Source organism: Oncorhynchus nerka, linkage group LG1 (genome assembly GCF_034236695.1).
Source record: "Oncorhynchus nerka isolate Pitt River linkage group LG1, Oner_Uvic_2.0, whole genome shotgun sequence".
Taxonomy (NCBI): Eukaryota; Metazoa; Chordata; class Actinopteri; order Salmoniformes; family Salmonidae; genus Oncorhynchus; species Oncorhynchus nerka.
The window spans coordinates 30,822,908-30,846,637 of NC_088396.1; the positions used below are offsets into that span (position 1 = coordinate 30,822,908).

The following is a 23,730-nucleotide window of genomic DNA, read 5'->3' on the forward strand; positions in this document are numbered from 1 at the left end:
TGTTGCTTGTCATTGGCTAGGGACCTACAGGTCAGTGACACTGAGAGGGAACAGAACATTGGTTAAGCACAGCTTCCTGGAAACCTGTCCTAGTATGGCCCTAGTGCTTTATGAATGGAGCCCAGTATAGCTCAGGGCGAAGTAGCTTTGGTCGCTGTTTGTGTGTGTGTGTGGACTGAGATCAGGCTGAGCACTTCCAGGTATATATTTGAGTCTGTGTAATAGGTTAAAGCCACCTCCAGTCAAAGAGGACGGGAAGAGAGAACAGCGCACTGAGCCTCTTACTGAGCTGTAGGGCCTTAGTGGGAACAGTGCTGCTGTTATTAGGATCACTGTTGGATGGACTCAGTACAGTACTGAGGACCTCAGGCTAACCACAAGCCAAGTTCTGCAGAACTAGATAAGGTTTTGTGAATTGTGTGTAAAGATGGATGCCTTTCCTATGACTGAAGAGGGCACGACAAAATCTATTCCCCCTCAGGAGACTGAAAGGATTTGGCATGGGTCTTCAGATCCTCAAACGGTTTTAGTTGCACCAGCGAGAGCATCCTGACGGGTTACATCACTGCCTGGTATGGCAACTGCTCGGCCTACGACCGCAAGGCACTACAGAGGGTAGTGCGAACGGCCCAGTACCATACCGTGGCCAAGCTTCCTGCCATCCAGGACCTCTATACCAGGCAGTGTCAGAGGAAGGCCCTAAAAATTGTCAGACTCCAGCCACCCTAGTCATAGACTGTTCTCTCTGCTAACGCACGGCAAGCGGTACCGGAGCGCCAAGTCTAGGGCCAAGAGGCTTCTAAACAGCTTCTACCCCCATGCCAAGCCATAAGACCCCTGAACATCTAGCCAAATGGCTACCCAGACTATTTGCATTGCCCCCCCCCCCCCCACGCTGCTGCTCCTCTGTTATTACCTATACATAGTCACTTTAATAGCAACAAAAAGTAACATCCTCTCACTGTCAACTGTGTTTATTTTCAGCAAACTTAATGTGTAAATATTTCTATAAACATAAGATTCAACACCTGAGACATAAACTGAACAAGTTCCACAGACATGTGACTAACAGAAATTGAATGTGTCCCTGAACAAATTGGGGGTCAAAATCAAAAGTAACAGTCAGTATCTGGTTAAGCTGCATTAAGTACTGCAGTGCGTCTCCTCCTCATGGACTGCACCAGATTTGCCAGTTCTTGCTGTGAGATGTTACCCCACTCTTACACCAGGCACCTGCAAGTTTCCGGACATTTCTAGGGGGAATGGCCCTAGCCCTCACCCTCCGATCCAACAGGTCCCAGATGTGCTCAATGGGATTGATCTTGGCTCTTTGCTGGCCATGGCAGAACACTGACATTCCTGTCTTGCAGGAAATTACGCACAGAACGAGCAGTAAATTGTCTGAAGGAACCTTTCAGGTTTCGTGCAAGAAAAAGAACAAACAACAATACTATCAGATAAAGCTTTGAGGCATTGTCATGCTGGAGGGTCATGTCAGGATGATCCTGCAGGAAGGGTACCACATGAAGGAAGAGGATGTCTTCCCTGTAATGCACAGCGTTGAGATTGCCTGCAATGACAACAAGCTCAGTCCGATGATGCTTTGACACACTGCCCCAGACAATGACGGACCCTCCACCTCCAAATCGATCCCGCTCCAGAGTACGGTGTAACGCTCATTCCTTCGATGATAAATGCGAATCCGACCATCACCCCTAGTGTGACAAAACCGTGACTCATCAGTGAACAGCTCTTTTTGCCAGTCCTGTCTGGTCCAGCGACGGTGGGTTTGTGCCCATAGGTGACTTTGTTACCGGTGATGTCTTGTGAGGACCTGCCTTACAACAGGCCTACAAGCCTTCAGTCTAGCCTCTCTCAACCTATTGCGGACAGTCTGAGCACTGATGGAGGGATTGTGCGTTCCTGGTGTAACTCAGGCAGTTGTTGTTGCCATCCTGTACCTGTCCCACAGGTATGATGTTTGGATGTACCGATCCTGTGCAGGTGTTGTTACATGTGGTCTGCCACTGCGAGGACGATTAGCTGTCTGTGCTGTCTCCCTGTAGCGCTGTCTTAGGCGTATCACAGTACTGACATTTCAATTTATTTCCCTGGCCACATCTGCAGTACTCGTGCCTCCTTGCAGCATGCCTAAGGCACGTTCACGCAGATGAGCAAGGACCCTGGGCATCTGTCTTTTGGTGTTTTTCAGAGTCAGTTGAAAGGCTTCTTTAGTGTCCTAAGTTTTGACTGAAATTATGTAAATTAGCCTATCAGAAGCTTCTAAAGCCATGACATCATTTTCTGGAATTTTCCAAGCTGTTTAAAGGCACAGTTAACTTAGTGTATGTAAACTTCTGACCCACTGGAATTGTGATACAGTGAATTATTAAGTGAAATTAAGTGAAATAATCTGTAAACAATTGTTGGAAAAATGACTTAATTATTCTTCCCCCAGAGTAGTGTTAAGATGGCAACACTCAAGCCTTGAAGTCCTTGTCTGCTGCACATATGTAGGCCAGCCATAATGCTCATCCACATCATTGTCGTTTTATAGTTTGGTTTGCATTCAAATGAATATAGAAACTAGGATTTCTACACTACCGTTGTATGGTTCACTCAATCATTTTTTCAGACAAAACTTTTAGCCAAAGAACAGAAGCTTTTTCTTTGACTAACTCCAGGCTATTTTACTGACAGTTACTGTAGATGGATTACCACAAATGTCATATTTAAAGACAACCTTTAGGCCTTTACTGTAACTTCTGTGATGAGCAAGGCATGTCCATGTGTACTCTGTACATCCTAGTACTGAAGTTATATAACAAGAAAAAGTATATTTATTTGACTTGCACTCAGTGGCCAGTTTGAGGTACACCCATCTAAATCAAATCCAATCAAAGTTTTATTTGTCACATACACATGGTTAGCAGATGTTAATGCGAGAGTAGCGAAATGCTTGTGCTTCTAGTTCCGACAATGCAGTAATAACCAACAAGTAATCTAACTAACAATTCAAAAACTACTGTCTTATACACACAAGTGTAGGGGGATAAAGAATATGTACATAAAGATATATGAATGAGTGATGGTACAGAGCGGCATAGGCAAGATACAGTAGATGGTATCGAGTACAGTATATACGTATGAGATGAGTATGTAAACAAAGTGGCATAGTTAGTGGCTAGTGATACATGTATTACATAAAGATGCAGTAGATGATATAGAGTACAGTATATACGTATACATATGAGATGAATAATGTAGGGTATGTAAACAGTATATTAGGTAGCATTGTTTAAAGTGGCTAGTGATATATTTTACATCAATTCCCATCAATTCCCATTATTAAAGTGGCTGGAGTTGAGTCAGTGTGTTGGCTGCAGCCACTCAATGTTAGTGGTGGCTGTTTAACAGTCTGATGGCCTTGAGATAGAAGCTATTTTTCAGTCTCTCGGTCCCAGCTTTGATGCACCTGTACTGACCTCGCCTTGTGGATGATATCGGGGTGAACAGGCAGTGGCTCGGGTGGTTGTTGTCCTTGATGATCTTTATGGCCTTCCTGTAACATCGGGGGGTGTAGGTGTCCTGGAGGGCAGGTAGTTTGCCTCCGGTGATGCGTTGTGCAGACCTCACTACCCTCTGGAGAGCCTTACGGTTGTGGGCGGAGCAGTTGCCGTACCAGGCGGTGATACAGCCCGCCAGGATTCTCTCGATTGTGCATCTGTAGAAGTTTGTGAGTGCTTTTGGTGACAAGCCGAATTTCTTCAGCCTCCTGAGGTTGAAGAGGCGCTACTGCGCCTTCTTCACGTTGCTGTCTGTGTGGGTGGACCAATTCAGTTTGTCTGTGATGTGTACGCCGAGGAACTTAAAACTTACTACCCTCTCCACTACTGTTCCATCGATGTGGATAGGGAGGTGTTCCCTCTGCTGTTTCCTGAAGTCCACAATCATCTCCTTAGTTTTGTTGACGTTGAGTGTGAGGTTGTTTTCCTGACACCACACTCCGAGAGCCCTCACCTCCTCCCTGTAGGCCGTCTCGTCGTTGTTGGTAATCAAGCCTACCACTGTTGTTGTCCGCAAACTTGATGATTGAGTTGGAGGCGTGCGTGGCCACGCAGTCGTGGGTGAACAGGGAGTACAGGAGAGGGCTCAGAACGCACCCTTGTGGGGCCCCAGTGTTGAGGATCAGCGGGGTGGAGATGTTATTGCCTACTCTCAACACCTGGGGGCGGCCCGTCAGGAAGTCCAGTACCCAGTTGCACAGGGCGGGGTTGAGACCCAGGGTCTCGAGCTTGATGACGAGCTTGGAGGGTACTATGGTGTTAAATGCCGAGCTGTAGTCGATGAACAGCATTCTCACATAGGTATTCCTCTTGTCCAGATGGGTTAGGGCAGTGTGCAGTGTGGTTGATATTGCATCGTCTGTGGACCTATTTGGGCGTTAAGCAAATTGGAGTGGATCTAGGGTGTCAGGTAGGGTGGAGGTGATCTGGTCCTTGACTAGTCTACTCCAACCTCGGCCAACAGCTCCGCCCGCCCCCGCAGCTCCTCGCCCAAGCCTCTCCAGGTTCTCCTTTACCCAAATCCAGATAGCAGATGTTCTGAAAGAGCTGCAAAACCTAGACCCGTACAAATCAGCTGGGCTTGACAATCTGGACCCTCTATTTCTGAAACTATCTGCCGCCATTGTCGCAACCCCTATTACCAGCCTGTTCAACCTCTCTTTCATATCGTCTGAGATCCCCAAGGATTGGAAAGCTGCCGCAGTCATCCCCCTCTTCAAAGGCGGAGACACCCTGGACCCAAACTGCTATCGACCTATATCCATCCTGCCCTGCCTATCTAAGGTCTTCGAAAGCCAAGTCAACAAACAGGTCACTGACCATCTCGAATCCCACCGTACCTTCTCCGCTGTGCAATCTGGTTTCCGAGCCGGTCACGGGTGCACCTCAGCCACGCTCAAGGTACTAAACGATATCATAACCGCCATCGATAAAAGACAGTACTGTGCAGCCGTCTTCATCGACCTCGCCAAGGCTTTCGACTCTGTCAATCACCATATTCTTATCGGCAGACTCAATAGCCTCGGTTTCTCGGATGACTGCCTTGCCTGGTTCACCAATTACTTTGCAGACAGAGTTCAGTGTGTCAAATCGGAGGGCATGCTGTCCGGTCCTCTGGCAGTCTCTATGGGGTGCCACAGGGTTCAATTCTCGGGCCGACTCTTTTCTCTGTATATATCAATGATGTTGCTCTTGCTGCGGGCGATTCCCTGATCCACCTCTACGCAGACGACACCATTCTATATACTTTCGGCCCGTCATTGGACACTGTGCTATCTAACCTCCAAACGAGCTTCAATGCCATACAGCACTCCTTCCGTGGCCTCCAACTGCTCTTAAACGCGAGTAAAACCAAATGCATGCTTTTCAACCGATCGCTGCCTGCACCCGCATGCCCGACTAGCATCACCACCCTGGATGGTTCCGACCTTGAATATGTGGACATCTATAAGTACCTAGGTGTCTGGCTAGACTGCAAACTCTCCTTCCAGACTCACATCAAACATCTCCAATCGAAAATCAAATCAAGAGTCGGCTTTCTATTCCGCAACAAAGCCTCCTTCACTCAAGCCGCCAAGCTTACCCTAGTAAAACTGACTATCCTACCGATCCTCGATTTCGGCGATGTCATCTACAAAATGGCTTCCAACACTCTACTCAGCAAACTGGATGCAGTCTATCACAGTGCCATCCGTTTTGTCACCAAAGCACCTTATACCACCCACCACTGCGACTCGTATGCTCTAGTCGGCTGGCCCTCGCTACATATTCGTCGCCAGACCCACTGGCTACAGGTCATCTACAAGTCCATGCTAGGTAAAGCTCCGCCTTATCTCAGTTCACTGGTCACGATGGCAACACCCATCCGTAGCACACGCTCCAGCAGGTGTATCTCACTGATCATCCCTAAAGCCAACACCTCATTTGGCCGCCTTTCGTTCCAGTACTCTGCTGCCTGTGACTGGAACGAACTGCAAAAATCGCTGAAGTTGGAGACTTCAGACTTTATCTCCCTCACCAACTTCAAACATCAGCTATCCGAGCAGCTAACCGATAGCTGCAGCTGTACATAGTCTATTGGTAAATAGCCCACCCATTTTCACCTACCTCATTCCCATACTGTTTTTATACTGTTTTTTTTATTTTTTTATTTACTTTTCTGCTCTTTTGCACACCAATATCTCTACCTGTACATGACCATCTGATCATTTATCACCCTAGTGTTAATCTGCAAAATTGTATTATTCGCCTACCTCCTCATGCCTTTTGCACACATTGTATATAGACTGCCCATTTTTTTTCTACTGTGTTATTGACTTGTTAATTGTTTACTCCATGTGTAACTCTGTGTTGTCTGTTCACACTGCTATGCTTTATCTTGGCCAGGTCGCAGTTGCAAATGAGAACTTGTTCTCAACTAGCCTACCTGGTTAAATAAAGGTGAAATAAAAATAAAATAAAAAAAATAGTCTCTCAAAGCACTTCATGATGACGGAAGTGAGTGCTACGGGGCGGTAGTCGTTTAGCTCAGTTACCTTAGCTTTCTTGGGAACAGGAACAATGGTGGCCCTCTTGAAGCATGTGGGAACAGCAGACTGGGATAGGGATTGATTGAATATGTCCGTAAACACACCGGCCAGCTGGTCTGCGCATGCTCTGAGGGCGCGGCTGGGGATGCCGTCTGGGCCTGCAGCCTTGCGAGGGTTAACACGTTTAAATGTTTTACTCACCTCGGCTGCAGTGAAGGAGAGGCCGCATGTTTTGGTTGCAGGCCGTGTCAGTGGCACTGTATTGTCCTCAAAGCGGGCAAAAAAGTTATTTAGTCTGCCTGGGAGCAAGACATCCTGGTCCGTGACGGGGCTGGTTTTCTTTTTGTAATCCGTGATTGACTGTAGACCCTGCCACATACCTCTTGTGTCTGAGCCGTTGAATTGAGATTCTACTTTGTCTCTCTACTGACGCTTAGCTTGTTTGATTGCCTTGCGGAGGGAATAGCTACACTGTTTGTATTCGGTCATATTTCCGGTCACCTTGCCCTGATTAAAAGCAGTGGTTCGCGCTTTCAGTTTCACACGAATGCTGCCATCAATCCACGGTTTCTGGTTTGGGAATGTTTTAATCGTTGCTATGGGAATGACATCTTCAACGCACGTTCTAATGAACTCGCACACGAATCAGCGTATTCGTCAATGTTGTTGTCTGACGCAATACGAAACATATCCCAGTCCACGTGATGGAAGCAGTCTTGGAGTGTGGAATCAGATTGGTCGGACCAGCGTTGGACAGACCTCAGCGTGGGAGCTTCTTGTTTTAGTTTCTGTCTGTAGGCAGGGATCAACAAAATGGAGTCGTGGTCAGCTTTTCCGAAAAGAGGGCGGGGCAGGGCCTTATATGCGTCGCGGAAGTTAGAATAGCAATGATCCAAGGTTTTGCCAGCCCTGGTTGCGCAATCGATATGCTGATACAATTGCTAGTACCAGGTCGAACCCACCTTTTCCTCCAACACAGCCTGAATTCTTTAGGGCATGGAAATGTTGCTCAATTGGTATCCAGGGGCCTAACGTGCGCCAGGAAAACATTCCCCATGCCACTGCCACCAGCCAGTACCATTGACACCAGGCCGGATGGGGCCATTGAATCATACTGCTTACGTCAAATCCCGACGCAACAAGAACCGGGATTCATCGGACCAGGCAATGTTTTTCCACTCAATTGTCCAGTGTTGGTGATCACGTGCCCACTGGAGCAGCTTCTTGTTTTTAGCTGATAGGAGTTGAACCCAGTGTGGTTGTCTGCCGCAATAGCCCATCCATGACAAAGACTGACGAGTTGTGTGTTTCCTGAGATGCCGTTCTGCACACTAGTGTTGTACTGTGCCGTTATTTCCCTGTTTGTGGCTTGCACGATTCTTGCCATTCTCCTTCGACCTCTCATCAACTTGCTGTTTTTGCCCACAGGACTGCCGCTGAAGGGATGTTTTTTGTTTGTCAATCCGAGACACTGTTGTGCGTGAAAATCCCAGGAGACCGGTTGTTTCTGAGAGATGCTGGATTCGGCCCGCCTGGCACCAACAATCATAAAACGCTCAAAGTTGCTTAAGTCACTCGTTTTGCCCATTCTAACGTTCAATCGAACAATAACTGAATTGCATCAATGCCTGTCGGCCTACTTTATATAGCAAGCCACATCCACGTGACTCAATGTAGGTAGGAGAGAACCATTTTTGTGAACGGGGTGGTGTACCTAATCAACTGGCCACTGAGTGTATATTTCTATCTGTAGTTTGCTGTCGTTAAAACTTGTTAAGGACGTGGTACCGAAGTGGGGACCACAATCAGCGGAAATGCTCAAGAGCGCCACCCATAGAGGTTGATAAACCTCAAACTTTCATTAAAATTGACATACAATATACTGAATTAAAGCTACACTCGTTGTGAATCTATCCACCAAGTCAGATTTGTAAAATGCTTTTCGGGGAACGCATGAGAAGCTATTATCTGATACCATGCACCCTCAAAATACTGCAACGTCACCTAAAACGACAGATTTTGCGTTAGCCGTCGCAAACGAAAACGCTGAAATAAAATATAAAACATTCATTACCTTTGACGAGCTTCTTTCTTGGCACTCCTAGATGTCCCATAAACATCATTTAGGGTCTTTTTTCGATTAAATCGGTCCATATATAGCCTAGATATCGAGCTAAGAATACTGTGCGAGTAAAGAAGAAAATTAGCATTTCATAACGTAACGTCATTTTTTAAAATTCAAAAAGTCGACGATAAACTTTCACAAAACACTTCGAAATACTTTTGTAATGCAACTTTAGGTATTCGTACACGTTAATAAGCGATAAAATTCCTCAGGAGGCGATGTGAAATGTTTAGCTTGTCCGTGGAGAAAAAGATTTCTGGAAATGGTCGACCAAAAATCTGGGCGGAGACATTAGGGAAGGAGTTCCCTTGTTTGGGTTAGACCAAGAATCAATTGCGAAACAAATGACATGACTCTAGACAACCTGCGGAAGCTGTAGGCAATGTAAACTCGGCTCTATTTAATTCGGTTCGCTTTGAACAATTGCCTGTAGTCGCGGAAGGATATATTTTTCCATTTTCAGTGAACAGATTTTCATGCACTTTTCGATGAAACGCCCGTTCTGTAAATGCCACAGGCGTGATTTAAACAGTTTTGGAAACGTCTGAGTGTTTTCTATCCACACATACTAATCATATGCATATACTATATTCCTGGCATGAATAGCAGGGCGCTGAAATGTTGCGCGATTTTTAACAAAAAGCTGCGAAAATTCGCAACATCCTTAAAAGGATCCACTGTATCAGCAGCACTGAACAGATATTATCCTATGATGGCTGATGTGTGATGAGCTTTCTCTGGCGTAAAATTAAGTAATAAGGCACAAGCGGCAATGCTGTATCATCAATACAATCACAGGTAAATGATGTTATTCAGCCCAACGTGATAGCCTTATTGCTTTTATAGAACTGTTACCCAACATATTCAATTACAATGAATTGCATATTTTCATCAATGTTAATTTGATAAGTAAATTAGCTAATAATGTTTAATTCCTTCACCAGAAGATATAGTACAGACATAAATCTTGTCCTTAGTTCTTCTTGGTCATGTTGCGTCAGATGCGACCCAGTCGGTAATTATTTTTGCGTAGTTGCTGTGCAAAAAGACTGGTCGTCCATTCTAAACAAAATGGTATGCAGGCTGGATATCGTTCTTGTCACTTGCTCGCTAGCCAGCCAAATTCCGCTAACTCAGTCACGTCAAAAATTTAACCTGGGATGTCGGTATACACTAGCTGCATTTCTGTTTCAGTTTTCTTTCTTTTGCCATTTATTTGGATATGTCCCGTGATAATGACTATGTGTAATTTCCATTGGCTCAGAAAAAGTTGTCTGGCACCATTCACTCTATGTATGGTACTACAGAGATCTAAATTCAAAAGTGAAACATTGTTTCCCGAGGTCGGACAGGCAGCTGGCGTGGCTTATATTAACCCCGCTGTACCAAACTAAATGCTAGGCTGGAAGCAAGGGGAAATAATGTGGAAGTTGAGATAAATACAAGAGATGATTCAGACAGCAACATGAACATGATATTCTGATGGAGGCACAGTGATACTTTTCAGATGGAACTGTTAGCAGGCATAGGTGTTTCTGATGGCCAATACACCATGGCTTGAAACGCTGCTTGGCCAATCAGCATCCAGGATCCAAACAACCAGTTGTATTATGGCTACATTTACATTACATTACATTTAAGTCATTTAGCAGACGCTCTTATCCAGAGCGACTTACAAATTGGTGCGTTCACCTTATGACATCCAGTGGAACAGCCACTTTACAATAGTGCATCTAAATCTTTTAAGGGGGGGGTGAGAAGGATTACTTTATCCTATCCTAGGTATTCCTTAAAGAGGTGGGGTTTCAGGTGTCTCCGGAAGGTGGTGATTGACTCCGCTGTCCTGGCGTCGTGAGGGAGTTTGTTCCACCATTGGGGGGCCAGAGCAGCGAACAGTTTTGACTGGGCTGAGCGGGAACTGTACTTCCTCAGTGGTAGGGAGGCGAGCAGGCCAGAGGTGGATGAACGCAGTGCCCTTGTTTGGGTGTAGGGCCTGATCAGCCCTGGAGGTACTGAGGTGCCGTTCCCCTCACAGCTCCGTAGGCAAGCACCATGGTCTTGTAGCGGATGCGAGCTTCAACTGGAAGACAGTGGAGAGAGCGGAGGAGCGGGGTGACGTGAGAGAACTTGGGAAGGTTGAACACCAGACGGGCTGCGGCGTTCTGGATGAGTTGTAGGGGTTTAATGGCACAGGCAGGGAGCCCAGCCAACAGCGAGTTGCAGTAATCCAGACGGGAGATGACAAGTGCCTGGATTAGGACCTGCGCCGCTTCCTGTGTGAGGCAGGGTCGTACTCTGCGGATGTTGTAGAGCATGAACCTACAGGAACGGGCCACCGCCTTGATGTTAGTTGAGAACGACAGGGTGTTGTCCAGGATCACGCCAAGGTTCTTAGCGCTCTGGGAGGAGGACACGATGGAGTTGTCAACCGTGATGGCGAGATCATGGAACGGGCAGTCCTTCCCGGGAGGAAGAGCAGCTCCGTCTTGCCGAGGTTCAGCTTGAGGTGGTGATCCGTCATCCACACTGATATGTCTGCCAGACATGCAGAGATGCGATTCGCCACCTGGTCATCAGAAGGGGGAAAGGAGAAGATTAATTGTGTCGTCTGCATAGCAATGATAGGAGAGACCATGTGAGGTTATGACAGAGCCAAGTGACTTGGTGTATAGCGAGAATATGAGAGGGCCTAGAACAGAGCCCTGGGGGACACCAGTGGTGAGAGCACGTGGTGAGGAGACGGATTCTCGCCACGCCACCTGGTAGGAGCGACCTGTCAGGTAGGACGCAATCCAAGCGTGGGCCGCGCCGGAGATGCCCAACTCGGAGAGGGTGGAGAGGAGGATCTGATGGTTCACAGTATCGAAGGCAGCCGATAGGTCTAGAAGGATGAGAGCAGAGGAGAGAGAGTTAGCTTTAGCAGTGCGGAGCGCCTCCGTGATACAGAGAAGAGCAGTCTTAGTTGAATGACTAGTCTTGAAACCTGACTGATTTGGATCAAGAAGGTCATTCTGAGAGAGATAGCGGGAGAGCTGGCCAAGGACGGCACGTTCAAGGGTTTTGGAGAGAAAAGAAAGAAGGGATACTGGTCTGTAGTTGTTGACATCGGAGGGATCGAGTGTAGGTTTTTTCAGAAGGGGTGCAACTCTCGCTCTCTTGAAGACGGAAGGGACGTAGCCAGCGGTCAGGGATGAGTTGATGAGCGAGGTGAGGTAAGGGAGAAGGTCTCCGGAAATGGTCTGGAGAAGAGAGGAGGGGATAGGGTCAAGCGGGCAGGTTGTTGGGCGGCCGGCCGTCACAAGACGCAAGATTTCATCTGGAGAGAGAGGGGAGAAAGAGGTCAGAGCACAGGGTAGGGCAGTGTGAGCAGAACCAGCGGTGTCGTTTGACTTAGCAAACGAGGATCGGATGTCGTCGACCTTCTTTTCAAAATGGTTGACGAAGTCATCTGCAGAGAGGGGAGGGGGGGGATTCAGGAGGGAGGAGAAGGTGGCAAAGAGCTTCCTAGGGTTAGAGGCAGATGCTTGGAATTTAGAGTGGTAGAAAGTGGCTTTAGCAGCAGCGACAGAAGAGGAAAATGTAGAGAGGAGGGAGTGAAAGGATGCCAGGTCCGCAGGGAGGCGAGTTTTCCTCCATTTCCGCTCGGCTGCCCGGAGCCCTGTTCTGTGAGCTCGCAATGAGTCGTCGAGCCACGGAGCGGGAGGGGAGGACCGAGCCGGCCTGGAGGATAGGGGACATAGAGAGTCAAAGGATGCAGAAAGGGAGGAGAGGAGGGTTGAGGAGGCAGAATCAGGAGATAGGTTGGAGAAGGTTTGAGCAGAGGGAAGAGATGATAGGATGGAAGAGGAGAGAGTAGCGGGGGAGAGAGAGCGAAGGTTGGGACGGCGCGATACCATCCGAGTAGGGGCAGTGTGGGAAGTGTTGGATGAGAGCGAGAGGGAAAAGGATACAAGGTAGTGGTCGGAGACTTGGAGGGGAGTTGCAATGAGGTTAGTGGAAGAACAGCATCTAGTAAAGATGAGGTCGAGCGTATTGCCTGCCTTGTGAGTAGGGGGGGAAGGTGAGAGGGAGAGGTCAAAAGAGGAGAGGAGTGGAAAGAAGGAGGCAGAGAGGAAAGAGTCAAAGGTAGACATGGGGAGGTTAAAGTCGCCCAGAACTGTGAGAGGTGAGCCGTCCTCAGGAAAGGAGCTTATCAAGGCATCAAGCTCATTGATGAACTCTCCGAGGGAACCTGGAGGGCGATAAATGATAAGGATGTTAAGCTTGAAAGGGCTGGTAACTGTGACAGCATGGAATTCAAAGGAGGCGATAGACAGATGGGTAAGGGGAGAAGGAGAGAAAGACCACTTGGGAGAGATGAGGATCCCGGTGCCACCACCCCGCTGACCAGAAGCTCTCGGGGTGTGCGAGAACACGTGGGCGGACGAAGAGAGAGCAGTAGGAGTAGCAGTGTTATCTGTGGTGATCCATGTTTCCGTCAGTGCCAAGAAGTCGAGGGACTGGAGGGAGGCATAGGCTGAGATGAACTCTGCCTTGTTGGCCGCAGATCGGCAGTTCCAGAGGCTACCGGAGACCTGGAACTCCACGTGGGTCGGGCGCGCTGGGACCACCAGATTAGGGTGGCCGCGGCCACGCGGTGTGGAGCGTTTGTATGGTCTGTGCAGAGAGGAGAGAACAGGGATAGACAGAGACATAGTTGACAGGCTACAGAAGAGGCTACGCTAATGCAAAGGAGATTGGAATGACAAGTGGACTACACGTCTCGAATGTTCAGAAAGTTAAGCTTACGTAGCAAGAATCTTATTGACTAAATTGATACAGTACTGCTGAAGTAGGCTAGCTGGCAGTGGCTGCGTTGTTGACTTTGTAGGCTAGCTGGCAGTGGCTGCGTTGTTGACACTACACTAATCAAGTCGTTCCGTTGAGTGTGATAGTTTCTACAGTGCTGCTATTCGGGGGCTAGCTGGCTAGCTAGCAGTGTTGATTACGTTACGTTGCGTTAAAAGAACGACAATAGCTGGCTAGCTAACCTAGAAAATCGCTCTAGACTACACAATTATCTTTGATACCAAGAGGCTATGTAGCTAGCTATGTAGCTAGCTACGATCAAACAAATCAAACCGTTGTACTGTAATGAAATGAAATGAAAATGTGATACCATGACATCACCCAGTTGCTTGCGACACTGAGGTGTTTTTTTTGCCCCATACAATAAAAAGTGCTTGGAGCATCTGAACAAGTGCTATTTAAAACCAACCCCTTAATTGAGTTAATGGACATCTCTTACTTCAGACTGAAAATATCTAAAGACTAGCTATAGCTTGGCGTCAGGGAGAAGCCACAGGCACTAGCCTATAACATAGTTTCTGAGTCTATAAATACGAGGAAGTGAGCAAAGAAACAGAAATTTGATTTAAAACTGAAACATGTTCTCTCGGCTCCATTTGTAGAATTGCATGAAATGTTTTAAAATTGCAACATTTTCTCTCAGCTGTATGGCAAAATGTGTAGAATTGCAGGTAATGTGCTTTAAAACTGAAAACATGCATCTCAGCTCCATAGAGAAATGTTCTGTAAAATTCAGCCACACCCGCCACCTAAGCCCCTTTTTGTACCATAAAAACCCTGTGGTGAATTGTACATGACTAATTTATCGAATGATGTGATTGACGATTAGGTGACCGCTTTGGATCAATTTTGCTAGTTCTGGAATACAGAAAATAAGTGTACAGGCTCGGGGTGCTCAATGAGATGTTTGGAAAACACTGGTTCAGTTTCTAAGTTTTTCTAGCATTGTCTTTTCCAGAACATTTATAAAATTATCCACTATCCATCTTGCCAGTCAAGTCACTTATCCACTTCTTAGTGTTTTGCTCACAGTCAATGGGTCTTTTGTGAGGCTACATTGTTTTTGTTTGGAGACTGACGCACGACATCTCTTCTCCTAATTTCTAAAGCACTAAAAAATGTAGCACATGCGTCTCTAGCTTGTCTCAGTAATTTGAGGCATGATGGATGGAGGGCTTCCCTCACGTGAATTGGGTTAGTGTCTGACTCATCTATAGTCTCTGGCAATCCTGTGTCCCAGGCACACATACACAACTTGTGCTGGAAGAGATCTGAATGAATCTGTTCACTTGTTGTTATTGGGTATTTTCTTAATTGTTGGGGTAAACCCTGTCTGTCACTGGAGTGTTATCCTTTTCATACATTTTAACTCTGCATTGTTGGGAAAGGGCTCATGAGTAACCATTTTACAGTAAAGTCTACACCTGTTGTATTCAGCGTATGTGACAATTTGATTTGATCCTTGTCTTGTGTGGGACTCTTGTTCTCATAGTAACCGCCAGGGGGTGGTATGTTAACATTGAAGTGTTGTTTTGTTTTTGCACCTGCAAGGGTCTTGAAAGGTTATTTTCTACTATATGTGAATGCATTCTTTAGATTTTGTTTATTGGTTTACAGTCATTTTGGTTGTTGTAAATGCACAAAATACATCTGTTCATTTTCACCTTTCTCGTGTTGTGGCTGCCAGTCATTCATGGTATTCAGCCAATTGTTGGTAGCATAATTCTCGACAAGTAAACATCCCTTTGTGTCTTGGAGGGACTGTGTTCCTCCTCATCTCATCCGGTTTTTCCCAGTTTCAGCGGGTGAGGGCGCATCTCTGAATAATTTATGATAATGTCTCGGCTGAGCCTCAGGTAGGGGCGTTCCTACATATATTATGCTAATATCAGTATCTCTCCACCAATGGGGAGCATCGGAGCCCTGTTTTTCTTAGATAAATTATGCAAATGTCCCAGGCTGCAGATTTTCTGCTGCGATGAACTGACCTTGGATATTCTTTGTGGTGCAGCGGAAGATGTACAGGCTCCCCGGGATAGGATGATTTTCTGACGGGACACAAAGTGCCTAATAGCGCCTCTCCGAACCACGGAAGTAGAGAATGTGATACACGATAATCGTCGAGTTTTCCGTTGGTTAAAGCTTAGTTTATCTGTGATATAGCATGAATACTCCGTGCTATACAACAGTGGCGATGGATCTCGGTGTTTGCCAGTTAAGGAATTTTTCTATTTCGTTTTTATCTTCGTTGCTGAGCGCGGACAGTTCGCCTGTCAGGCTCGACAATAGGTAAATATAGCTATGACTTGCTGCAAGGAGAATGCTTAGTGTGGGCAGTTTTTATTGTCTGTATGCTGAAAGAAACCTTCGTTTATACACGGAGGCAATCTATTATAGAGGACTGTAATCATTGAAATACAAGTATAGCCTAATGATACTGCCATTTTTTTATTGGGTTCAGTAAGAGAAAATGTGACTTTTCGTCATGATGCATTACTGGGTTGGCTTCGCTTACTGTTGGCTCGGGAGATGCTGTTCCTTAAATGTGTACACCACCCATGGTTCATTTTTACATGGATGACAATGAAATAACATATTCTTATTATTTGGGAGGAATATTGTCTATGGTCATTTCAGTACACCCAGAACACTTTGCTCCAGAATGGTCTTTAGCGGAAGTGGTCACCTGTATAAGGATATTTATACCGTATTCCACTGTGTATTGAAATAGCTGGTATTAGATCTGCAACATCGACAGTATGCCTACCTTTTAATCATTCATTCTTACCGATGCAGTGTGTTAAGACATTTTTCTTGTCATTCTTTCAGTTCGTCAGGAGCCAGTGTGGTGGCCATAGACAACAAAATCGAACAGGCTATGGTAAGTTGATATATTATATTAACTCCCCTTTCTTGTCTGCTATCTATACTACATAAATCACATGCATATATAACGTATGTCGAAGAACACATGCGGAGAATGATCAGTTCAGAAGAAAACGTTGCATCAGTCAGTTTAATGAATGGATTACATAACCACGTAACCGAGCAGAACTGGGAAGTCACGCAAAATACAGACTGGTTATCTGGTTATCTTTGCAAAATGCCTACTACTGCAGTTGAAACATGTCGCTCTTGATTTCCTCGTTTCTTTGTAACCACTTTTTTTGGCGCTGTTACATAGATGATGGCTCGTGAATACCTTGATGCTCTGGCAACTATGTAGCAGCATATGGTGTTATGTGCCTTGACGTCAGTTTAATACGTCGTTTGCCAAAGTGTATCTATGGGGGCATTAACGTTAGCCAGGTATCATCATTGAAAGTCGTATCAATATGACATGCACTTCTACCATCCAGTTTACCGTGGTAGCACAATCGCTTTATTTAAATGTGTGTAATCTGTAGTAAGGATTCAGTTTCGATTTCTACCTGATGCTACCATTTATTTGAATAAACTCGTTGACACAGGGAGATGAGCGTGCGTGCAGACTTTTATTTTCAGTTCCCCATGGTTCTAGTATTTTATTGTCCCTAGATCCCCGCCTGCTGAGGACGCTCTCTCTCTCACGCCATCCCGTGCTTGGCTTGCCGTTGTTGCTAGGCAAACAAAGTCTGACGCCTGGGTATAAATATCGCGTGCTCCGATTGGCTAAAGCCTATATGTGGGCCGGCCATTTTGTGTGTTTGGTGACGTTGCGTCCTGGTTTCAGAGGAAGGGGAGGGTTAGACCCTAGGACTATTTGTTTTATAATCTACATAATCTTTCTTTTGATTTTCACCACATGTTCAACAGATTGTGTTAACATCAGACTCACTTCTTATATTAAAACAGACCACAGAAGCTAGCTACAATAATACACAATATATGTTGTATTACATAGTAATTCTCATAAAGGCCAGCAGTAAATGCTATGCTTACATTTTATCATCATATCAAGAGTATGATATATGTTTAAGGTCATTTGAAAAACACAACACAAACTTATTAGATATATATTTTTTGTAATTATGGTCACATTATGCATTTCATTAAAAGGGTAGCTTCAGGAATCAAACCCACAACCCTGGTGTTATAAAGTGCCATTCCCTACCAACTGAGCCATACAGCCTTTGTATTTTTTTGTATGTGTAATTATTGCCATGTTAAACTCAGTGTTTTCTGTTCCTCTCTGTGCCTTTAGGACCTGGTGAAGAGCCACCTGATGTACGCAGTGAGGGAGGAAGTGGAGGTTCTGAAGGAGCAGATCAAGGAGCTGATTGAGAGGAACTCACAGCTTGAGCAGGAGAACAGCCTTCTAAAGACCCTGGCCAGCCCAGAGCAGATGGCTCAATTCCAGGCTCAGACCCAGGCGGGCTCCCCTGCCACCTCCACACAGCCACCGACCCAGACCCAGGCACCAGCCTTACCCCCAACCCAACTGCAGCCAACCTCACACAACTCTGGACCCTCCGCATAGCATCACTGCCTACCCCGGGAGAGGGGTGGATGAAGCAACCAACCAGGGTCTGACTGGCTGTCCTCAGACATATTCTGTTCTAACACTGCAGAACAACCAGGCCTCCACTGCAGGAGGCTACGCTGTTAAGACAAGAATTTGCACATATTTAACTCTGGGAGCGGCGGCGGGTGGTGTCGTCGTTTCAAGGCGCTTTAAAACACACTATCAAAGACAATCTGCCTATGAGAGGAGAAAAGGAGGCTGTTATAGGAGAATGAACATTGCCCAAAAATACATGGAAGAAAAACTTAACAAACAAAAAAGTGAACATAACTCAAAGAATCACTGTGCCTGTATCAATGGATTTCAAGTGATGTCGACTTCAGTGGTGACAATGGAGGGAGGGAGATAGTGATGGGAGTCACCATGCTTCGCTGAATCCTAATAATGTAAATAAATGCAGCTGTTCTCTTTTTTTCTGCGCGATACAGAGAGGGACAGGCGGAGAATAGAGCATCTCTCATTGTGACAATTTCAATCATCTGTGAGGATTTATCATCGTGTAATAGTCCCCATCTGGCATGGGGCGAGAGGAGGTCTAGAGGGAGAACACGACACTTCCATAGACGTCATCATTTTAACTGTGAGGTTGAAGGGAGTTGTAGCCTACATTTGCTTATTAGAGGAAGGATGGTGATAATGATGGGTTTTCCCTGTATTTAAGTTTGAGCCCTTCAGCCTTGCACCCTGTTATCTTGGTGGATTCTCTATTCATCAAATGAAGCTGAGGGGTTAAGATGTTAGGCTAAGCTGCATTTTCAAAGATGAGTTGATGGCCTTTCCACATGATGTATATCTCTGTATATTTAGTGTAAGTACTGTGTAATATAGTGATATAAGGAGAGAAGACCGGATGCTATGTAGGTGAAGTACAAATGAAGAGGGAGCTAGTAATGGGCTGGCCTGAAGATTTGTGCAGTCTCTTTATAATGCTGTAATTCAGGAGTATGGCGAGCTGTGGTGGTTATTTAACAGATGACTGTATCCACTATTCATATCCTGGGTTACAACATTAACGGTTACTGTAAACCATTGTTCACTTGAAATTATTTGAAGTATTGCACCCCTCGTGAATTTTTCATTTGTTTTCATTTTTTTGACTGAAGTACTTCCTGATCAACTCTTTAACTTAACAAACACCGTACTATGAATATCATAAAGAAAAACAAATAGATTTTTTGCATTCTATGTATAAGTTGTACGCTCATGTTCTGTGCATGTTTCCTCAAATCAGATGAGGTATTGTAAACATACATAACACAATTACAGTTGCACTTCACAACTTTCAATAAAAATGTTAAAGGAATCAGAATCCACTTGTTCATGTCTCTTCTTGCGATTCATGCTTCTATAGTTAAATAGATAAGCTTAATTTACAGATGTAGTTTAAATCATTTTGAATCCGTAGGATATTTTTTGTCAAAGTCTGTCTCGTGAGATTTGCGAGAGGATAGAAATATTTTTGTCACGAAATGAAAGGTGCCGTAACAGTTTTTTGTGAGTTGATTTTATTCCTTCCCACAGCTTGCAGCACCCAAGTAATCAATTAGGAGTGCAGCCGATGGTAATGCCCATGGTCAATTTGGTTGGACATTCAATATCCCTATGGGTCTAGGTTAGGAACCAGCAGTAAATGACACAATTTACAATATTTTAAAAGCTCAATATCTCCAAATTTCAATTACTTAAAAACATCAAACCAACTATAAATTGTAGAAATTCTTATCCAAATATTGAAAGTGTTTAATGAAACAACTAAAAGATGTGCAACATGAAAATATTGTCCCATTTTACATTCTAATGTATTGACGGCCCCTAACTATCCCTAGAGAGCGGCTACCTAAAGTCCAGGGTTGGTTATTTTTGCTGGTTATGGATAACAGTTACTGTGTTTTTGTAAAGCCTTTACATGTAAAGGTTTACAAAAAAACAGGAACTGTAATCTGTTACCATCAAAAATATTGTAATCAGATTCCAGATACTTTTGAAAACCTAGATGAGTACTGAGAGGATTACTTTTAAATTCAGAAAGGATGTTTGCGACCCTGACCACAAGTCAGAGACAACTATGATGACACCAAATGTGTTTGATCATTTGTGGGAAAAGAGAAAGAATAGGCTTTTGTAGGCTACAGTCCAAGCTATGTCTTCCAATCGTGTGACTGCTGTCAGCATCCAAAGATTATGCAGTGGTGTAGTCTACTGCGATACGGATATACAGTGGGGCAAAAAAAGTATTTAGTCAGCCACCAATTGTGCAAGTTCTCCCACTTAAAAAGATGAGGCCTGTAATTTTCATGATAAGTACACTTCAACTATGACACAAAATTAGAAAAAAAAAATCCAGAAAATCACATTGTAGGATTTTTTAATGAATTTATTTGCAAATTATGGTGGAAAATAAGTATTTGGTCACCTACAAACAAGCAAGATTTCTGGCTCTCGCAGACCTGTAACTTCTTCTTTAAGAGGCTCCTCTGTCCTCCACTCGTTAACTGTATTAATGGCACCTGCTTGAACTTGTTATCAGCATAACAGACACCTGTCCACAATCTCAAACAGTCACACTCCAAACTCCACTATGGCCAAGACCAAAGAGCTGTCAAAGGACACCAGAAACAAAATTGTAGACCTGCACCAGGCTGGGAAGACTGAACCTGCAGCTTAGTTTGAAGAAATCAACTGTGAGAGCAATTATTAGGAAATGGAAGACATACAAGACCACTGATAATCTCCCTCGATCTGGGGCCCCACGCAAGATCTCACCCCGTGGGGTCATAAGGATCACAAGAACCGTGCACAAAAATCCCAGAACCACACAGGGGGACCTAGTGAATGACCTGCAGAGAGCTGGGACCAAAGTAACAAAGCCTACAATCAGTAACACACTACGCCGCCAGGGACTCAAATCCTGCAGTGCCAGACGTGTCCCCCTGCTTAAGCCAGTACATGTCCAGGCCCATCTGAAGTTTTCTAGAGAGCATTTGGATGATCCAGAAGAAGATTGTGAGAATGCCATATGGTCAGATGAAACCAAAATATAACTTTTGGGTAAAAACTCAAATCATTGTGTTTGGAGGACAAAGAATGCTGAGTTGCATCCAAAGAACACCATACCTACTGTGAAGCATGGGGGTGGAAACATCATGCTTTGGGGCTGTTTTTCTGCAAAGGGACCAGGACGACTGATCCGTGTAAAGGAAAGAATGAATGGGGCCATGTATTGTGAGATTTTGAGTGAAAACCTCCTTCCATCAGCAAGGGCATTGAAGATGAACCGTGGCTGGGTCTTTCAGCATGACAATGATCCCAAACACACCGCCTGGGCAACGAAGGAGTGGCTTCGTAAGAAGCATTTCAAGGTCCTGGAGTGGCCTAGCCAGTCTCCAGATCTCAACCCCATAGAAAATCTTTGGAGGGAGTTGAAAGTCTGTGTTGCGCAGCAGCAGCCCCAAAACATCACTGCTCTAGAGGAGATCTGCATGGAGGAATGGGCCAAAATACCAGCAACAGTGTGTGAAAACCTTGTGAAGACTTACAGAAAACGTTTGACCTCTGTCATTGCCAAGAAAGGGTATATAACAAAGTATTTAGATAAACTTTTGTTATTGACCAAATACTTATTTTCCACCATAATTTGCAAATTAAAAATCCTACAATGTGATTTTCTGAAATTTTTTCTCTCTAATTTTGTCTGTTGTAGTGTACCTATGATGAAAATTACAGGCCTCATCTTTTTAAGTGGGAGAACTTGCACAATTGGTGGCTGACTAAATACTTTTTTGCCCCACTGTATATATAACCATTGATTCTTGAAGAATATAACTTATAAATGCCTCGTGCTTAGTTGAACTGTAACACTCCACGAGAACCCAAAATATAACCTTGTTTTTCTCCAATGTTTCTCCAACATTGTAAATGCATAGTATAATATGGTTAAAACAATAATTTTGATATCATGGATGGTCAGTCCTTGCATCCATAGCTCTGTCTATTAATCTGAGAGTGGTTACATTTCTCCAGGGCCATCCCTCAGATGCGGGACGCCCATTTTGTTATTGTTCCATCTGGATTTGCCCTTTAAATAGCTGCATATTATCAAGATATCAAAGTGTCACCAACAAAAAGGTAAACAATAGGCCTATAGCAAATGCAGCATATGGCATACATTTTTCACATGTAAAATCATTATTTCACATATACAATTTCAGTAGTGTTCAGCTCATGCCATTCCATGAGCGCAGCATTTATTTTTCAACTCGAAGCAATGAGCCCAATCAGTCCTCTATGACAACACAATCATAAACAGAGTAGGACTGGCAAATAAGTCCTTTGTTTTGGGGTTATGCTCAGGTAAAATAATTTGGCCTATCTTATGGTTCCATATTCCAAATCCTATTCTTGAAGATCTTTGGTTTTTATTGTAAAGATATAATTTAATCGTGTTGTTATATGTAGTAGAAAGCGATGGATTAGAAGTCTATATAACCAACCCATAAATTAAAATGTAACATCCATATATGGCCAGCTATGTAAACTTTAACATTGATTTATCCTGCAATAGATGTTGTTCACTTCGTAACATACATATTTGTCGTCTTCTAGTGCTTCTTATGTGGAAAGTAATCTAAAAGTAACTCAATGTAATCAGATTGTTACTGAGTTTGGGTAATCCAAATGTTACGTTACTGATTACAATTTTGGACAGGTAACTAGTAACTCTAATGGATTACATTTAGAAAGTAACCTACCCAACCCTGCCAAAGTCAAACCAACTTTTTCACGATAGCACACCAGCCTGGTTGAAGCTAATTGGCGAAATGATTTGGTTAACTATTCCCAGCTGCGAACACACACAAGACACCCACATCAAACCACACCCCGAAACCAACTCATGTTTGAATTCAGTCATGGCCGCTAGCATGAACCAAATCTAAAACGAAGCCAACTCAGGAAGTCACCCTTTAACCATCATGGAGGGGAAATGTAAAACTGGCCTTAGATCAGTGTCTGGACTCGAGCAACATCATCTTACTGTACACTGAAGAATATATGAAACAGACTGCTGCACTGCCTGTATACTGCGAGCTATTGGTTGAGCTCTTCCTTGCTTCCTGCTTTTCACCAGGGTCGGCCTTAGCTAGCAGCTGCATAGATTACATGGTCCACAAATCACCCCAACTCCCGAACAACTGGGAATGAAAAGCGCCTTGCTCAGGCTGATGATTAATGTGAACAAACAGTGATTGTATAACTCCACACCTCACTGAACAGCATTCCATTCAAATGAAGATCTGCCACTTGCCTTGAAGTAGGATGGTTTGGGGAGACCAATTGTGTAAAGTACTTAAGTAAAAATACTTCAAAGTACTACTTAAGTAGTTTTTGGGGGTATCTGTACTATTTTAAATTTTACTTCACTACATTCCTAAAGAAAATAATATACGTTTTACTCCATACATTTTCCCTGACATCCAAAAGTACTAGTTACATTTTTAATGCTAATCGGGACAGGAAAATGGTCAAATTCACACAATTATCAAGAGGACATCCCTGGTCATCCTTACTGCCTCTGATCTGGCGGACTCACTATACACAAACGCTTCCTTTGTAAATTATGTCTGAGTGTAGGCGTGTGCCCCTGGCTATCCATAATTTAAA

General features: G+C 44.6%; 1 protein-coding gene across 3 annotated transcripts in view; it reads left to right on the plus strand.

Moving 5' to 3' along the window:
* Positions 1–19,381, plus strand: part of LOC115129035 (TSC22 domain family protein 1-like) — a 111,652-nt gene extending 92,271 nt beyond the window's left edge. For 2 of the 3 annotated variants that reach the window (XM_029659183.1, XM_029659190.2), the window contains exons 2-3: positions 16,398–16,449; positions 17,752–19,381. In XM_029659183.1, the coding sequence (XP_029515043.1) occupies positions 16,398–16,449; positions 17,752–18,027 (328 nt within the window). In that variant the 3' untranslated portion in view covers positions 18,028–19,381. Of the gene's footprint in view, positions 1–14,432; positions 15,858–16,397; positions 16,450–17,751 lie in introns of those variants that run through there. The other variant, XM_029659198.2, reaches the window with a different exon arrangement.
* The last annotated feature ends 4,349 nt before the right edge of the window (positions 19,382–23,730 follow it).